Below are 18,520 nucleotides of genomic sequence, written 5' to 3' on the forward strand. Positions count from 1 at the left end.
CCACACAAATACACTCTCATCCACCACTCCACACAACAAAGACTAACATGAATAAAAATGGAAAATCTCCTGGGGACAAGAAGACAACAAGCCACAATATGAGGGCAAGACATCACAAGGGGCAACAAGGGTTGGACGTGAGCTGAACGAAAAGCGGCAGAGCAAGAAGGGGAGATGTCCTCTTTCTGTCCGAACCCAAAAACCTGCACCAGAACAGTCACCCAAACCATATTCAAATTCATCTGGAGATCCAAGATGGGTCGTGTCCGAAGGGATACTATGTACCAATCCCTGGATAAAGGAAGGAGAAATGTACCCACATCACATTCATCCTGATGGCCACCTTTATTTGCAGCTATGCGTAGATCCTCTGTGGTGGAGCAGGCTCAAAGGGCTGAATGGCCTACTCCTGATTCTACTTTCTATGCTTTAGTATCTATTAGGTGTGGGAAGAGAAACAAGTCAGATAGCCTTGTCATCATTTTCATGGCAAAATCCATCCTAAGGGCGGCACGGTAGCACAGTGGTTAGCCCTGCTGCTTCACAGCTCCAGGGTCCTGGGTTCGATGCTCGGGTCACTGTCTGTGTGGAGTTTGCACATTCTCCTCGTGTCTGCGTGGGTTTCCTCCGGGTGCTCCGGTTTCCTCCCACAGTCCAAAGATGTGCAGGTTAGGTTGATTGGCCAGGTTAAAAATTGCCCCTTAGAGTCCTGAGATGCGTAGGTTAGAGGGATTAGCGGGTAAATATGTGACGGTAGGGCCTGGGTGGGATTGTGGTCGGTGCAGACTCGATGGGCCGAACAGCCTCCTTCTGCACTGTAGGGTTTCTATGATTTCTATGTCTCTTTCCAATGTTGCCTGAGTTAGGAAATCAGTGCTTTTGTATTATGATCAGATAGTGAATGTGTTTCCCATGCTACAGTCAGGTTGCTAAACCTGTCCACTAGATGTCATCAGATGTTCTCTCTTCCTGTCTGCAGCAAGAGGAGGGTCAGAGTAATTTTATTCACTAACTAGAGGAATACTGAGACATGTTCATCGTAATGAAAAAGGTGATACATTTGTCACCTTTCAAAATGCGTAGACAATTTTTCCACATAAAGGATATGGGAAAAATACTTTCAAACTCCTGAGTTTGTAAAACAAAGTGCTTTAACACAAGATAAACACTGAGTTAAAGCCACCCTCAACCAGAGCGATGGGTCAGTTGTGGAAATATTTTTTTAACATGGTGAAGACTATGCAGGTGTCCATGGTGGATGAGAAAGTGCTGTGTGTTACCTGGCCAGCCCTGGTAAGGTCATTGAACATTGAACATTCTGCAGTGCTCGAGGTGAAGAAATTGACACTCAGTTCTATTACCACATTCCCCCAGGTGGCACAGTTAAATTGCTGGATGATTTGGTGACATGCACACCCAACAATCTCTACCTTTCCCCTGCCATTTCTTCGGAGATCTGAATCAGTAAATTTCTGCCTACTCCTCTGACATGGTGTCATGCCCACTTACACTCTAGCCCAGGTGATATCCGGGTATTTGCCCAAATATAGTAGAAACATTGCTGAGGCAAGCAATGATGTTATCCGAGAGTGATAACTCTTTTATTTAATTGCCTCCATAGACTACAGGCTGAACTATCTTTTAAACCCAGCTATAACACCCTCTGCTGGGGCACCGGCCTGTGAAATATTTCAATATTTAAAAGTGTAGTGTAACCCAATTCAAGCGAGTTATTGGTTAATTTCTCCCTTGAGTATTTCTCAGACTGGAGTGCACTTTTCCGAAGTTATCAGCCATTTGTGTGTGAGCAGCAAGGCACTGTAAGCATTCCTCTCCTGAAATTATTTTATAGATCAAACTTTCTTTCTATTCTTGTGGTAAGGTATTGATCTATGTTATGATTTTAACAATCTTTGGTAGATAGTCTTCAGGAGCCGAAGCTTCAGTAGTTTCTGTGAGATATGGCACCACCTACTGGGTACAAGGGAAATACGAACTGATGGGATACTTTCGGATTTTGCAACCAAACTTAATCCCGTTGACTACTACTGAGTCACCATAACATTGTAATTCTCAAAAAATTACATTTTTGGCATCCAAAGCAAGTTTCATTTGAAATAATAGCCATCTAAATAATATTAATTTCCACTGTGCTGATCCTTAACTAGCCAGATTGTATCCTGAGTGTTGCATTGTCAGGTGCTGCCCCCTGGGTGAGGCCACACCTCTCTGTGGGGGTGTTAAAGCTCCTTCTATCAGTAGAAGGGCGGGGGGGGGGGGGGGGGGGTTCTCAGTGTCCTGGCAAGCATTACTCCCTCAACAAAGAGATTAGATGGCCTTTCATTTCATTTGTGACGGTGTGGCTTTGCTATTTGAAAATTGGTTATTGTTCATGTCTATGAAACAACAGTGACCACACTTCAAAAACAACTAACCAGCTACAACATACTTTGGAATGTGCTGAAGATATAATGGGGATCCCCTTAGGGCGGCGCGGTGGCACAGTGGTTAGCACTGCTACCTCACAGCTACAGGGACCCGGGTTCGACTCCTGGCTTGGGTCGCTGTCCGTGTGGAGTCAGCACGTTCTCCCCGTGTCTGCGTGGGTTTCCTCCGGGTGCTCCAGCTTCCTCCTGCAGTCCAAAGGTGTGCAGGTTAGGTGGATTGGCCATGCTAAATTGCCCCTTAGTGTCTTGGGATGTGTAGGTTAGATGGGATTAGCCATGGGAAATGTGTGGGGTTACAGGGTTAGGGTGGGGAAGAGGGTCTGGGTAAGAGAGTCGGTGCAGACTCTTGGCATTGTTGCCTTAATCACATATATTAAAGTACGTGAGCTCATTTTGTACCTAGCTTTTTGGAAAGTCCATCTCTTTTTCATGTCCTCACTACTATGCACTGCGTTGACTGCTGATGGTCACTCAGTTTCCTTTATCAGTTTCTCTGCTCCTAAACAATCGGCTGGGCCACGGGACCAGATTCTGCAAAATCTGTTTCTAAAAATCGTTCTCTCTCCTGAATGATCTGGAATATGTTCGATTGACTTTCAAACTCGACAGCTTTCAGCTTGAGGTGTGCTACTTTTGTAAGCTTCATCCAGACAGAGTCAACCTGCATGGTACATAAATGCAACACGCATCACTCCAGACTGATCCAGTCATACATCTTTCTATCTTTAATCCATCATTCTTTCCTGGAATTATTTTTATTTACTGAAACTAATTTATTATTTCTCTGTTTTGAAAAGTCTCTTTTTGCTCCACCCTATGACATAATTATACAGTAAAACTGGAAATTAGAGTTTAGATGATATTATACATATTATAGATGTGTTTACGGGGGCAATTCTCCCAAAAAGGTTTTAAGTGCTGAATTCACGGGAAAACTGATGTAACTCACAACTGTTTTTTCAGTGGGAGTTCAGACTCGAATCTCCCCACTCTGTGCAGTGCAGAGGTCACAATCGTGAATCTCATTAAAAGCTCGGGGGGGGGGGCGGTGCCTATTCACGGAACTCTGTGCCCCGAACTGTCAGCCTGGACTTTGCTGGCCAGCCCGGGACCCCTGCAGTGCTGCCCCTCCCGACACCCCCATGGCCCGATTGTGGCCCCCACGACCATTCGCCAGCCAGCCCTGACACCCTCCCCCTGCCCCGAAGCGCCCAATCTCCAGCCCCCCCACATCCCCAGCAGTGACGAACCCCATGGGGGGCAGAGCCCCCCCACACCAGACTGCCCCGATCGCTGGCCTCACTCCAGTCCCGATCGATCTCAATGCAGAGTGGCAGCGGGATCCCTCACCCACACCGATCATCACTAGGCCCTGCCCCCTAGGCCCCACCCCCTTGGCATTGCCCAGTGCCTAGTGTAGCACAGTGGTTAGCACTGCTGCTTCACAGCTCCAGGGTCCTGGGTTCGATTCCCGGCTCGGGTCACTGTCTGTGTGGAGTTTGCACATTCTCCTCGTGTCTGCGTGGGTTTCCTCCGGGTGCTCCGGTTTCCTCCCACAGTCCAAAGATGTGCGGGTTAGGTTGATTGGCCAGGTTAAAAATTGCCCCTTAGAGTCCTGAGATGCGTAGGTTAGAGGGATTAGTGGGTAAAAATATGTGGGGGTAGGGCCTGGGTGGGATTGTGGTCGGTGCAGACTCGATGGGCCGAATGGCCTCCTTCTGCACTGTAGGGTTTCTATGATTCTTCTATGATTCTAAGGTGCCCCCTGGGCTTGGGCATGTTGCCACTTGGGCAGTGCCAGGAGCACAGGCTGGCACTGCCAGCGTGCCCATGCCCAGGGGACACCACTCCGCCGCCGCCCAGCCCCTTAGGGGGGCCCCGACTGCCCCCCCTTCACTCCAGCGTGTCTCCTGCTAGTTCCCCGAAAGTGGAGAGCTACTCTAAATCCCGCTGGAGTGAAATTGTGCTGGCGGGGTGAGAGATGTTATCAGGCCGGGATTCTTCAGTCCCGAGCCTGATAATGGCATTTAAATTACATTCAAATAAGATTAAAATAACTTACCTGCTGTTCCTGCCGTTTTCCAGTGTGGTCCCGACCGCGCCAGATATCTGTCGCTGGGAGATGCACACACGTCAGGAACACGTGTACGAATCCCGCAAATCAGCGCACACGCAATTTTCCCGGCCCGACCCACCAAAAAGTGAGAGGGTCGGGATGGGAGAATCATGGCCGTGTGTGAATGTTATGCACATGCATGTGAATATCTGTATATTGTGCATCGGCCTTTTGGCTAAGATCAAGTGTAGTATGGTTGGCAGCCCATGGTCGGCTGCACTTAGTTGAGGTGATTAGGTTACACTGAAGCTTCATATGTTTCATATGAAGCAATTTTTAAAAGCGGCATCTCGGCCTTTTGGCTAAGATGCAAATGAGCTCAAGTCTTGGAGGAGGAACCTTCCCCCTTCTCCAATCAGCTTGGCTCATGTAGATCAGGCCCAGGACAGGGTGGTTTGGTCGCTCGCCCTGTCTTGTCAGCCTGGATCTGAAATGTCTCAACTTGTTGAGACTCTGAATTGGATTTGATTTGATTGAATTGGAAAAGTACAAAAAAATATATAAAAGCTGACCAAAGATTAAACATTCAGGTTCCTTAAGAGACTAGCCCCACCACAACAAGCCAACTGTGTATCAGCCATTCCGTGTACCCTGAGAGCTGTGGTAAGCGATTGCCCAGAATCAGATATAAGACCAGGATAGAGTTGACAGTTGCATTGCATTATATAGCTCTCTTTGCAATGAACAAAACAAAAAGAAAGATTTGCATTTAGATCGCAGCTTTCACGACCTCAGAATGTCTCAAAGCATTTTACAGTCAATAAAGTACTTTTGAAGTCTAGTCCTTGCTCTAATGTAAGAAAAGTGGCTTCCAATTTGCACACAGCAAACTCTCAGACACGTGGTAACAACCAAATAGTCTGTTTTTCTGTTATGTTGATTGAGGAATAAATATTGATCAGGACACTAGGTGTAATTCCACTGCTCTTCTACCAAGGGATAGTACCAAGGAATCTTTTACATCCACCTATGAGGGCAAATGCAGGCCACATTTTGACTGGCTTCCTCGGAGTGGCAATCAGAGTCATGTTGCCACAATACTCTTACTTTTTGTCTTATTTACTTTTCCATGCTGTCCCTCATGATCTTCCGACATAGGTCGGGCATCTCTCTCAGGTATCACAGCATGTTTCCGGAGCCTGGTGTCGAAGGGCAGTCCTGTCAGATGGAAGGAGGCCACATCCCTTTTGCACGGCACTTTCTGCAGTAAGCCAGCTTAAGATAAAGGCCCAGCCATGGCTAAAGGTCCTTGACAAGCCAAGGAGAATGTAACTGTATAAGATAAGTATGTAGCACTTGGGGGTGATGGTTGAGACAGGTTGAGGGTGTTGATTAGTGCCGGGAGGTTGAGGGGTGTCAGGGGTCAGGGAGGCGGTGTCAAGTTGCCGGGTCTCAGGTTGGGGGTGCATCAGGTCTCTGGGTGGTGTCGGTCACCTCTGTCCGGATTGTTGGAGACATGATGTACGACTGAAAATGTATGTCGGGAGCCTGCAGATGTCCTGATGCACTGACCTACATGAAAATTCCAATGGGCAATTATCCTGATCCCGGGACTCATCCCAGAATGTCTCCGATTCTGAGTCACAGTGTGAGATTTTGGACAGTTCTGCGGTACTTACCTGGATAGTTACCCAGGAAATGTTAGATTAAAACTCAGTCCAACTTCTGGGTAACTCCAGAACTGACTCCCCCAATCACCCACTCTGTCCCCATACTCTGCCCACCACCTCTCTCCCAGACTACCCTCCAACCTGACCCAACGACCCCTCCTGACCACACTAATTCTGATCACCTGACTACTCCCATCACCCACCCTGGCCACCCCCTGACCCATCCCAACTACTCCGCAACCCAACTCAAACTGACTACCCCTCCCAACCACTGTCCAACCAGACCCAACAAGCCCCCCAACCCAACCACCCACACCCTGCCTGACCCAACATACCCTGACCCAGCTACCCACCTACCCATCCTCCCACAGCACCCACTTTCCTCACTCATCCAGCTACCCGTCTTACCCACTCTACTTGACCTATCCACCTTGCCCACCTCACCCACCCTATCCACCTTGCCCACCCTATCCACCCTGCCCACCTCACCCACCCTATCCACCCTGCCCACCTCACCCACCCTGCCCACCTCATCTACCCTATCCACCCTGCCCACCTCACCCACCCTATCCACCCTGCCCATCTCATCCACCCTATCCACCCTGCCCATCTCACCCACCCTATCCACCCTGCCCATCTCACCCACCCTATCCACCCTGCTCACCTCATCCACCCTACTCACCTTGCCCACCTCACCCACCCTATCCACCCTGCCCACCTCATCCACCCTATTCACCTTGCCCATCTCACCCACCCTATCCACCCTGCCCATCTCACCCACCCTATCCACCCTGCTCACCTCATCCACCCTACTCACCTTGCCCACCTCACCCACCCTATCCACCCTGCCCATCTCACCCACCCTATCCACCCTGCCCATCTCACCCACCCTATCCACCCTGCCCATCTCACCCACCCTATCCACCCTGCTCACCTCATCCACCCTACTCACCTTGCCCACCTCACCCACCCTATCCACCCTGCCCATCTCACCCACCCTATCCATTCATTAACATTCAAATGCTGGGCATTTGAACTTACCGTATGACAGCTAGTATCAGAAAATGTCAGGGTTTACTGTCTTCCTCCGACTCTACCCTGCTTCAGAGGAATTCCCCACGGGATGCTGTGCTCCACATTTCTGGAAGAGCTGGGCTGGGAAATTCCCAGAAGAAGTGAGGAGCAGCATCATGTCAGGGAGCTGTAATCGAGCGATAATTACCATTCCTTGGAAAATGTGGGGCAATGCAAGGCTCTGCAGTTCAATCGTACAGTTTGCCTTGCATTGTCTGCGTTTACTCAGCTTGTCAGATTTGTTTCATGGAGCAGGTTCTTGATTTCTGATTCTGTTTAGATGAATAACAATTTGGAAATTCGGAAGTGCCCCCTTTAAGAGTTTCCTATGAAAATAGTGCCATCATTTATACAGTGCCTGCTATTCCTGTTGAAATGTCTCAGACAAGGAATTACTTTTTGATGTACAGTGCGTGGTGTTACGTATACAAACATGGGGCAGAATTTTACTGGCTTGCCCTACCCATCGATGGGTAAAATCGTGCGAGAGCTGAGAACTCAGGATTACGCCCAATTTCTCAGCTCTCGTGATTTTATGAGAACCGGATTTCCGGTGAGATCAGCCCCTTCCCAGAAATGGGCGTGAGGCTGAATAATTTATTTAAATATATTTAAATTTGAATTTCTATGTGTTTAGTGAACCCAGCGATGAATCGTCCGGGCTCACTTGCCTTTATGGCTTCGCCGTGAGAGGTTCTCTCTGGCAAGGAAAACAGTTGTGCTGGCCTCACCAGTAAAACCGGAGGCCATTGAAGCCCCCCAAGGAAGCCGAGGGCAAGGGGTGTACCCCGTGGGCAGTGCAAGCCTGGCAGTGCCAGCCTGGCACCTTGGCACTGCCAGCTTGGCACTTTGGTGCTGCTGGCCTGGCGTCTGGCTAATGCCCAGTGGACACATTGGCACTGCCCACAGGGCCATGGCCTATGGGGGCGGGGCATATGGGGGCCCGGCATGAAAGGGGGCCCAATCGAGGGAGGGGGGCCTCTGCGCACTCTGCAATGGGATCAGATCGGAGGGGAGGAGGCCCTGCTCCCACTCTGCAACCAGATCGGATCGGGGGGTGGAGGACCGCTGCCACTCTGCAGTTGTGATCGGATGGGGGGGGGGGCGGGGGGGGGGGGGACCCGATCGGTCTGGGCGGCAGGGACTAGATGCCCATGCGTTTTCAGGCTCATGATCAGCCACAGACCCCCATGATTGTGGGGGCAGGGGGGGGGGGGGGGAGCTAGTTGAAGCTGCCTGCAGTAGCAGGGGCCTGACGGCTCTCTCTGTCTGTGAGACCCATGCAGTTGCTATTGAGCATGTGCAGAATCAGAGGTCTGCACATGCGCAGTAGCTCCCTCTACAGACTGGCTGGTGAATTAAGCCCAGCCCATTGCCTGCAGCAGTTAGAAACGATATAAACCATTTTTTCAGTGACTCAGTGTATAAGATTGGGCGTGAAAACCCGTGCAAAAAATGGATCAGGAACTTTCCCATTTTCACGCAAGCTGGACACTTCAATTCAATCTCATAAAATTCCACCCAAGGCAACAAATCACAAACAGTCATTAAGTGAACAGCCAGCCAATCTGTTAATCAATCTGGCAACCTAACTGTAACTTTTACTGAAACAACTGTTTATGAAAACAGTTTATAAAAGGTGAAAAGGTTAAGGCTGGGGCGGCATGGTGGCACAGTGGTTAGCACTGCTGCCTCACAGCGCCAGGGACCCGGGTTCGATTTCCAGCTTGGGTCACTGCCTGTGCGGAGTCTGTTATCCCTGTATCTGTGTGGGTTTCCTCCGGGTGCTCTGGTTTCCTCTGACAGTCCAAAGGACCTGCTGGTTCGCTGCATTGGCCATGCTGAATAGTCCCTCGGTGTACCCGAACAGGTGCTGGAATGTGGCAACTAGGGGATTTTCACAGTAATTTCATTGCAGTGTTATTGTAAGCCTACTTGTGACACTAATAAATAATACTTAAATTTTATTTTACCAAGTCAGAAATGGAGAAAATGATTCATGAGCAAATTCAATTATTGTATCAAATGTGAGTCACAGTCACTTTGATGGAGAGACTTTCGCCGGAATTCTACCGCCTCGCCCGCCACGGAATCGGAGCGGGCGAGTGGCGGACAACGGAAAAGTCCGTTGTCGTCGGGCAGGAATTTCTGGTCTCGCTCGAATGAGGCAGTAAAATCCCACCCTTTGATACCCAAATCAATCTCCAACATCAATTTCATCAGTTCGAACATAACCAGAGCACTTTTAGCAAGAATTCTCTCATGATTGACAGTCCTATTGATTCAACACAAACCCTCATGAAGAGTTTCTCTTCCTGTTGTCTTTTACAAAGTATCGCGCTGTTTTTATTCCGTGAGGTTGCTGATTGCAATTACACAACATTTGATAAGATAATGCAGTCGATGCATAAACAGGAAGGACTTTGTTGCCTAGTTATGGGCATTCTTGATTATAGACCATAAGATGTTTAAATGTTATCTTCAGCACAACACCCGATAGATTAAAGCTTCTGAAGAGATAATATTTATGTAAAGAACTAGCATTTATATAGCAATGTTTAAAACCTCAAGCCCGTGCTGAATACTTCACAGCTAATGAAACACTTTTGAAATGTAACCACTGTTGTAAGGTGGACAAATGTAGCAGTCAATTTGCACACAGCAAGGCCCCACTAACAGAAAGAGACCAATTATCTTTATACATTTAAGTACCCTGACTTCCGATTAGAATCGAGCTCATTACACGAAAAGACTTAAGAGTTTGGGGTGGCAGACGTCAACTACTGTTTTCCACTTATTCTTGTACAGATTGTACTACAGTAAGCATTATCTACCCTGCACTTAGGAGGTAATGCACCTTGGCTGAACTTTGTTCTATATGCTTTGCTTGGTTATCTACATATCATAATTTATATGATTAGACAGAGTCAGGAAGATTTTGAAGCGCAATAGTGATATATATCACTGGGTAACAAGTTAAGATTATAAGAAGGCAGATGATGTTGATATCATCCAACAAACATACGTGGCAACAATTAGTAACTCTTAATACATGAAAGAAAAGCGGGCACTGAACTCATTGTACTGGTCTGTATCAAGTCAGCAATTATGCCACTATACAAACTTGATTTTAAACATGTTAGGTGGACGAAATTGTCTCCAATGTACACCAACAACTGGATCACCTCATGTGAAATTCATTGGTGGAGTTTATTCTCAGCCACACCAGGACCAGTTTCCAGTCTGATTCTAATGTACTGTAAATACTGAGTGATCACTTGGAGTGTCAATCACTTACTGTTAAGGCCAAGATAAGATCAGTAGTTACTGTTTGAAGCAATGGAGAACAGCAGGAACAGGGAGGCATGTTTTTTTTTAAAAGGGGATTTGCTGACCATGCTGTAGGAACGGGAACATCTTAAAATCATAGCATTATACTGCACAGAAACTGGCCAAATGGCCCATCATAGCTGTGCCAGTTCTATGAGTGAGCTATCCATTTTGTCCCTCTACTCTTTCCCCTTCAGGTTTTGTCCAATTTCATTTTGAAATGTACTGTTGAATCTCACTGAATATGAAAACAATGTCAATTGGGGCAGTATCTGGCCATTTCTTCTTGCTCATTTGTAGTCAAAGTGGTTGTTCATGTTTGCTTCAGAATAAATAACATGGAGAACAGCCATGGCATTTAAAATTCTATCCACCTTTTGATAGTAGGAGCAGGCAAAGTAAATGGACTGATAATCCAGTAGCTCTCATATTAGGATCCAGGATTGAGGTAATGATTTGATTTGATTTGATTGGATTTATTATGTATTAAACATGTATTAACATAGACATAGACATGTTAACATATTAACATAAACATGTATTAACAGACAGTGAAAAGTATTGTTTCTTGTGTGCTACACAGATAAAACATACCGTTCATAGAGAAGGAAACGAGAGAGGGCAGAACGTAGTGTTACAGTCATAGCTAGGGTGTAGAGAAAGATCAACTTAGTGCAAGGTAAGTCCATTCAAAAGTCTGACAGCAGCAGGGAAGAAGCTGTTCTTGAGTCGGTTGGTACGTGACATCAGACTTTTGTATTTTTTTCCCGAAGGAAGAAGGTGGAAGGGAGAATGTCCAGTGTGCATGGGGTCCTTAATTATGCTGGCTGCTTTGCCAAGGCAGCGGGAAGTGTAGACAGAGTCAATGGATGAGAGGCTGGTTTGCGTGATGGATTGGGCTACATTCATGACCTTTTGTAGTTCCTTGCAGTCTTAGGCAGAGCAGGGGCCATACCAAGCTGTGATACAACCAGAAAGAATGCTTTCTATGGTGCATCTGTAAAAGTTGGTGAGAGTTGTAGCTGACATGTCAAATTTCCTTAGTCTTCTGAGAAAGTAGAGGCATTGGTGGGCTTTCTTAACTATAGTGTTGGCTTGGGGGGACCAGGACAGGTTGTTGGTGATCTGGACACCTAAAAACTTGAAGCTCTTGACCCTTTTTACTTCTTCCGAATTGATGTAGACAGGGGCATGTTCTCCTTTATGCTTCCTGAAGTCGATGACAATCTCCTTCATTTTGTTGACATTGAGGGAGAGATTATTGTTGCCGCACCAGTTCACCAGATTCTCTATCCCATTCCTGTACTCTGTCTCGTCATTGTTTGAGATCCAACCCACTACAGTGGTGTCACCAGCAAACTTGAAAATTGAATAGCAGGGGAATTTGGCTATACAGTCATTGGTGTATGAGGAGTATAGTAGGGAGCTGAGAACACAGCCTTGTGGGGCACCGATGTTGAGGATGATCATGGAGGAGGTGTTGTTGCCTATCCTTACTGATTGTGGTCTGTTTGTTAGGAAGTTCAGGATCCAGTCGCAGAGTGAGGTGCTGAGGCCCAGGCCACAGAGTTTGGAGATGAGTTTCGTGGGAATAATAGTGTTGAAGGCTAAGCTGTAGTCAATAAATAGGAGTCTGATATAGGTGTCCTTGTTATCTAGGTGTTCCCGGGTTGAGTGCAGGGCCAGGGAAATGGCGTCTGCTGTGGACCTGTTGCAGCAGTAGGCAAACTGTAATGGATCCAGGCAATCCGGGAGGCTGGAATTGATTTGTGCCATGACTAGCCTTTTGAAGCACTTCATAATGATGGATGTCAGAGCCACCGGCCGATAGTCATTAAGGCATGCTGCTTGGTTTTTCTTAGGTACCGGGATGATGGTCATCTTCTTGAAGCAGATAGGGACCTCAGATTGTTGTAAAGAGAGGTTGAAGATGTCTGTGAATACCCCTGCCGGCTGATCCGCGCAGGATCTGAGTGCACGTCCGGGTACCCCATCCAGGCCAGTCGCTTTCCGTGGATACCTGGATCACTACTAGAATATCCTGCAACTTGGCAATATTTCCTGCAACCTGCCGGTATTGTGACTGCTTGCAGTATTCCCCCAATAAGCTCACATCTGGCAGGAGAGGAGAGGGAAAATATATTCTTCCTGATAATGTTAATGACAATAGTGAGAATAAAATCCTGAGGATGGGACAGACAACCTTCCTGACTGAAGGACTTTCACTTTTGGGAAACTGAAGGAAGAATAAGCTTCACACAGTTAACTTTCAAGAAAGATTTATTCAATTAGCATGTAATACATTTCAAGGAAGTCCTTCCTTCTGGAATACTTATAATTAGGCAACAACACTGACTCTGTATCAGAAAGAATGTAAGAAGTTTAACAACACCAGGTTAAAGTCCAACAGGTTTATTTGGTAGCAAAAGCCACACAAGCTTTCGAGGCTCTGAGCCCCTTCTTCAGGTGAGTGGGAATTCTGTTCACAAACAGAACTTATAAGACACAGACTCAATTTACATGAATAATGGTTGGAATGCGAATACTTACAACTAATCCAGTCTTTAAGAAACAAAACAATGGGAGTGGGGAGAGCATCAAGACAGGCTAAAAAGATGTGTATTGTCTCCAGACAAGACAGCCAGTGAAACTCTGCAGGTCCACGCAACTGTGGGAGTTACAAATAGTGTGACATAAATTCTGATTCTAGGATCGCATGATAAAGACTCAGGAGGAAAAAAGCAGAAATATTTATGTGAAATAGTGTGACATAAACCCAATATCCCAACCATTATTCATGTAAATTGAGTCTGTGTCTTATAAGTTCTGTTTGTGAACAGAATTCCCACTCACCTGAAGAAGGGGCTCAGAGCCTCGAAAGCTTGTGTGGCTTTTGCTACCAAATAAACCTGTTGGACTTTAACCTGGTGTTGTTAAACTTCTTACTGTGTTTACCCCAGTCCAACGCCGGCATCTCCACATCAGAAAGAATGCACAGGGTAATGTCTCCATTCTCACTAGAGTCAGTTAAACTAATGTGCCTCACTCTTTGGGAATGCTCTCTCACTCTCTCTCTCTCCCTCTGTTTATCTATCTACCTACCTCTCTCTCTGTAACAAGTTACTATTAATTATCCCAAAACTAAGAGACAAAGGATAAAAGGAGTAAGTGCAACCTGATTGCTCTATGAAAGTACGCTATGTAATGACTGAAGCAGATCCCTAACATATGTTACGTTCCTTCTCTCCCCGTTCCTCCTCTCCCCGTTCCTCCTCTCCTGCACCATGACTCACGAAACGTACATGAAAAAGTGCAATAAGTGCAGCACTAATATTGGTCAATTGCCATAAAAAATTAACATTGACAAAAATCAGCAATTTTCTCAACATACAGAGTTCTCCGTAGATATTCAAACCAGAGGTGGATTTGTTCCTCATGTTCAATGCATCAAACAGATTAAAATCTTTACATTCCAACATTCTTCTTTGTCTATTCAAACACAAGGAAACATAGAAATTACTTTTGTGGTTCTACACATGTTGAAGCATGTTTGGTTCTCCATCCAGCACAATGATTCACATCAATCCTGAGGTTCAAATAACCGGAACTAATTTGAGAATCCATCAACTAGTGTCTCCCTACAGCAAGTGAGTGGACCTCCCATTTTAATCAAATGTAAGTTTACAGTTTGAATTTCTCAGTAGTTTTAGATTTGTGTCAGATCATCTTAATCAAAAGAACAGTGATTCCCCCTAGCTATAACCCGTTCATATAAATATAACATTTCTGATTTCACTATTTTGAGTGGCAAATGTGTCAAAACCAATCACTGCTTTATTATATAAAGTGATAGGCAATTCTGTCACCTTAAATATAGTGCTACGCAAGGAGGGAGGAAACATTTCCAATGTTTCCACTATGATGCAGTCATGTCAACACCATTGATCAGACAAGATGATACTTGGTATCTCTATTCATTGCAGCAGATAGTCGCTCATTTGTCCCATTCCACACCTCATAGCATCTTTGTCATAAGCTTTGAGCATTGATCTGTACTGTTGCCTCACAGCGCCACGGACCCGGGTTCAATTCTGGCCTTGGGAGACTGTGTGGAGTCTGCGCATTCTCCCTGTGTCTGCGTGGGTTTCCTCTGGGTGCTCTAGTTTCCTCCCACAGTCCAAAGATGTGCAGGTTAGGTGGATTGGCCATGCTAAATTGTCCCATAGTGTCCCAAGATGTGTAGGTTGTGGGGATAAGCCGTGGTAAATACGTGGGGCTATGGGGACAGGGCCTGGGTGGGATGCTCTATTGGAGAGTCAGTGCAAACCCGATGGGCTGAATGGCCTCCTTCTTCACTGTAGGGATTCTATGATCGTGATCGCTCCTCCTAAATTGCGATGAATGCTTATCACTTGTGATAAAGTCAAGAAAGCTATCCTAGCACAATATGCTTGCATCTGTCAATGTGAGTTGTACATCCTCCTTCACTTCATCTTACATGGTGCAACAACAAGCAACCGTCTGTGAGAGCAGGGAGGAGTGCAGATCAGACCTCAATTCGTCTTCTTGCCAATCAACTTTTGATGCTTTTGTGATAAATTTGGATTTCCAAGCAATCCTGTGAATTGTATTTCTGAACATCCTTCGTCGTGGACATTTGAATAAAATGTTTATATCTTTAAAGTAACCCCTATAATTTTTCAAAATGTTGTTTCTTTGTCCTGACATTTCTGACCACTTGCAAAATGGGCCAAAATCGTAACTTTCGTCTCGTACTGGTAAGAGGTGTATGAGTATGTTTTCTACTTACCTGTTTGTTCGGTGCAATGATACAAAGAGCTACTGCACATGAAAGGAAAATTAGGCTTCCAATGCATATCAGGGTTAACTGAGCAATGCCGAGTGCTGTCATGCGTGTTGTTAGAGAATCCCTGAACATCTTTGCAGTTTCGTCATCAACAGTTCCGGTCTGGCATTAAAAATAAATTAAGAACTTTTTTTATGTGTTGCACATTATAGCATCAGCTTCTATCAGTAAAGTCCGCAAGTAAAAGTGTAAATAAATTCCACTCATTCTACAACTCTGAACATAGGAGTAGGCTAATCAGGCCTCAAGCCAGACAACTAAATCATGGCTGATCTTAACTCTGCATCTTAACTGCAACTTAACACTTAATTGCTTCTTAACTCCATCAAAGCATACACAATGCATAGAAAGCTCAGGTCTTGCAAAATTAGAAAGATTAAAAGAACACAAAGGATGAAATGAAGGGAATAGAAATAGAAACTTGCAAGAGACATCAAAATCAACACATAATTATATCAAGAAAAAGGATGGTCAGCAGCCTTGAAAACTAATATTGGTGATAATGTCAATGAAAACAAGGAAATGGCAGACATCAGGGGTTTACATCTGTGTTTACTGTAGATGATGATATGTCAGACATCCCAAGGAAACTAATACTGAATTAGCGATAGGGACTCAACAAGAATAATGTAAACAAAGCAACAGTAATGAAGAAAATAATAGCACTGAACAGTGGCAAAACTCCAGAACCAGATGGCTTCCAATTTAGGGTTATCAAAGGAAGTAGATGAGAATGTTGCATGTGCCCTAACTACAATCTTCCAAAGTTCTTAGATTGGAAAATTGTGCCCATCACAATTTCAGAAGGTTGACAGAGGGAAAGCAGGGAATGATAGTTCGCCTGACATTTCTTGTCAAGCAATTATTAGAGTCTATAATGAAGGATAGGGTAAATCAACACCTTGGAAATGCTCAGCTGATCAAAGAGAGCCAACATGGAATTGTGAAGGGGTAAGTCATGTCTGATAAACCCGGTTTAAATTTTTTTTGAAGAGGTGACTAAACTAGTGGACATGGAAATGTCTATGGATGTTATTTATAAGGATTTCTAGAAGACATTTAATAAAGTCCCTCATGAAAAACTATTAATTAAAGTTGATGTTCATTAAATTGAAGACAGATTGTTGGCCTGACTGAAAGTTTGACTGAGCTAGGAGACAGAGAGCAGGAACAATGGCCAGAATTTTTCCATCCCGCCCGCCCGCCATGGGAATCGGAGCGGGCGAGGGGCGGACCATGGAAAGATCCGTTGACCTCTTGTGAGATTTTACGGTTTCGGGACGAGCGAGGCCATAAAATCTCGCCCATAATCTAGGGACTCCTATTGAGATTATGCGACTGATGAAGTCCTGCAGGAATCTGTGTTGGATCCTCACTATGATTATATCGGTTAATAAATTAGATGATAGAATAGAAAGTCACATATCCAAATTTTCCAATGAGTCAAAAATGAGCAGTTTAAAAAACACTTAAAGCTATATAGAGATGCAGATCGATTAATAGATTGGCACTGTGGCAAATTTAGGCAAATGTAAAGTTATCCACATTGGACCGAAAGCAAACAGAAAAAGATACTTTCTAAATGTTAAAAAACTAGTGTTGTGACAAAAGCCCCTCAAAGTCTGGAGTAAGCTAAAAGTAGGAAATCTTTATTACAAGCAAATAAAGGAGATTCATTAGCTAACAGCATTAGCTTGTAATGAAGATTTCCAACTTTCAGCTTACTCCAGACTCTCAGTGGCTTTTGTCCACAACACTAGCGATAGGTGGAAGTTTGAAATGATTCAGTGATTCAGGTACAAAAATCATTGAAATGCCATGAGCAGGTACAGAAAAATGGCTAATATGGTGCTGCCCTTTATATCAGGAGGACTGGAATACTAGAAGGTAGAAGGCATCCTTCAGCTACACAAAGCCCCAGTTAGGCCACACCTGGAGCAGCAGTTCCGGGCATACATTTTAGGAAAGATATAATGGTCTTGGAGTGTTCGAGTGCAGCGTAGATTTACCAGAATGATAGCTGGACTTCAAAGGTTAAATAATGAGAAGAGTCTAAACAAACTTGGCGTGTAATCCCTGGAATTTACAAAGTTAACTTTGGATTTGATCAAAGTGTAGAGAGATAAAGGGGAACAGATAAGACTGAGAGAGAAAAAAACTATTTCTGCTGGTTGGAAAGTCTGAAACTGTAGGGACACAGTTTGATAATTAAAGGCAGATCATTCATGAGTCAGATTAGGAAGCAATTGTTCAATCAAAGCTTGGGAGAAATTGGACCCTCTATTCCACAAACAGCAATTTATGCTGGATCAATTATCCATTTTAAATCTGAGATTGACAGGTATTTGTGAGCCGAAGGTATAGAGTCACATAAGGCAAAGCTTGGTATAGGGAGTTGGGTTGCAGAACAGCAACTCTGCCCACTTTAGTTCTGCAACCCTTAATACCCTAGCTTATCCAAACTCAGTCTTGAAATTTTCAATTGATCTACCTGCAATGGCTTTTTGAGGGAGAGAGAGTTTCAGATTACCACTGCCTTTTGTGTGAAGAAGTGCTTTCTGATATCACCCCTGAACGATCTATCTTTAATTTTAAGTGTGTGCCTCCTTGTTCTGAACTCCCCCACCAGAGTAAATAGTTTTGCTGTACCTACCTTTCCGAATCCATAATGGGACAGCACAGACAGTGTACTTAACCTCTTGGCATGATGGTGATATTGGCCAGGATTCTCCGATGTCGTCTACCCTGCCACCACTGCCAGCAAGAACGGAGAATTTGGCGCTCAGCCAAATCTCTGTTCACAGCAGCGGGACTGGAGAATCCCAGCCGCGGGCAAGGTCGGAGCATTCTGGCCATTGTGTTTGGAGGGTATGAGTGAACAGCCTGGACTTTACATGATTTATACTGTCCCCTTGGACTGCACTATAATTAGGGAATGCGGACCCGTGGTTGTGTGAAGTGAAACACATATGGTCCCTTCTCACGAACTTCCTACAGCAGGTAAAATGTATCTTTGAATTAATTGAACACAAAAAGTTGATTATGTTACCAGCCCTCTCCTAGCTTGATTAAAGAA

At 45.2% G+C, this 18,520-nt stretch overlaps 1 protein-coding gene across 1 annotated transcript in view; it reads right to left on the minus strand.

The window, feature by feature from the left end:
* Positions 1 to 2,946: 2,946 nt before the first annotated feature.
* The window catches only part of cd36 (CD36 molecule (CD36 blood group)), a 43,203-nt gene continuing 27,629 nt past the window's right edge, over positions 2,947 to 18,520 (minus strand). The window contains exons 12-13 of the mRNA XM_078234764.1: positions 15,388 to 15,546; positions 2,947 to 3,108 (exon numbers count right to left, since the gene is read on the minus strand). Of these exons, the coding sequence (XP_078090890.1) occupies positions 2,947 to 3,108; positions 15,388 to 15,546 (321 nt within the window). The remainder of the gene's footprint in view (positions 3,109 to 15,387; positions 15,547 to 18,520) is intronic.

Source organism: Mustelus asterias, chromosome 19, assembly GCF_964213995.1.
Source record: "Mustelus asterias chromosome 19, sMusAst1.hap1.1, whole genome shotgun sequence".
Lineage (NCBI taxonomy): Eukaryota > Metazoa > Chordata > Chondrichthyes > Carcharhiniformes > Triakidae > Mustelus > Mustelus asterias.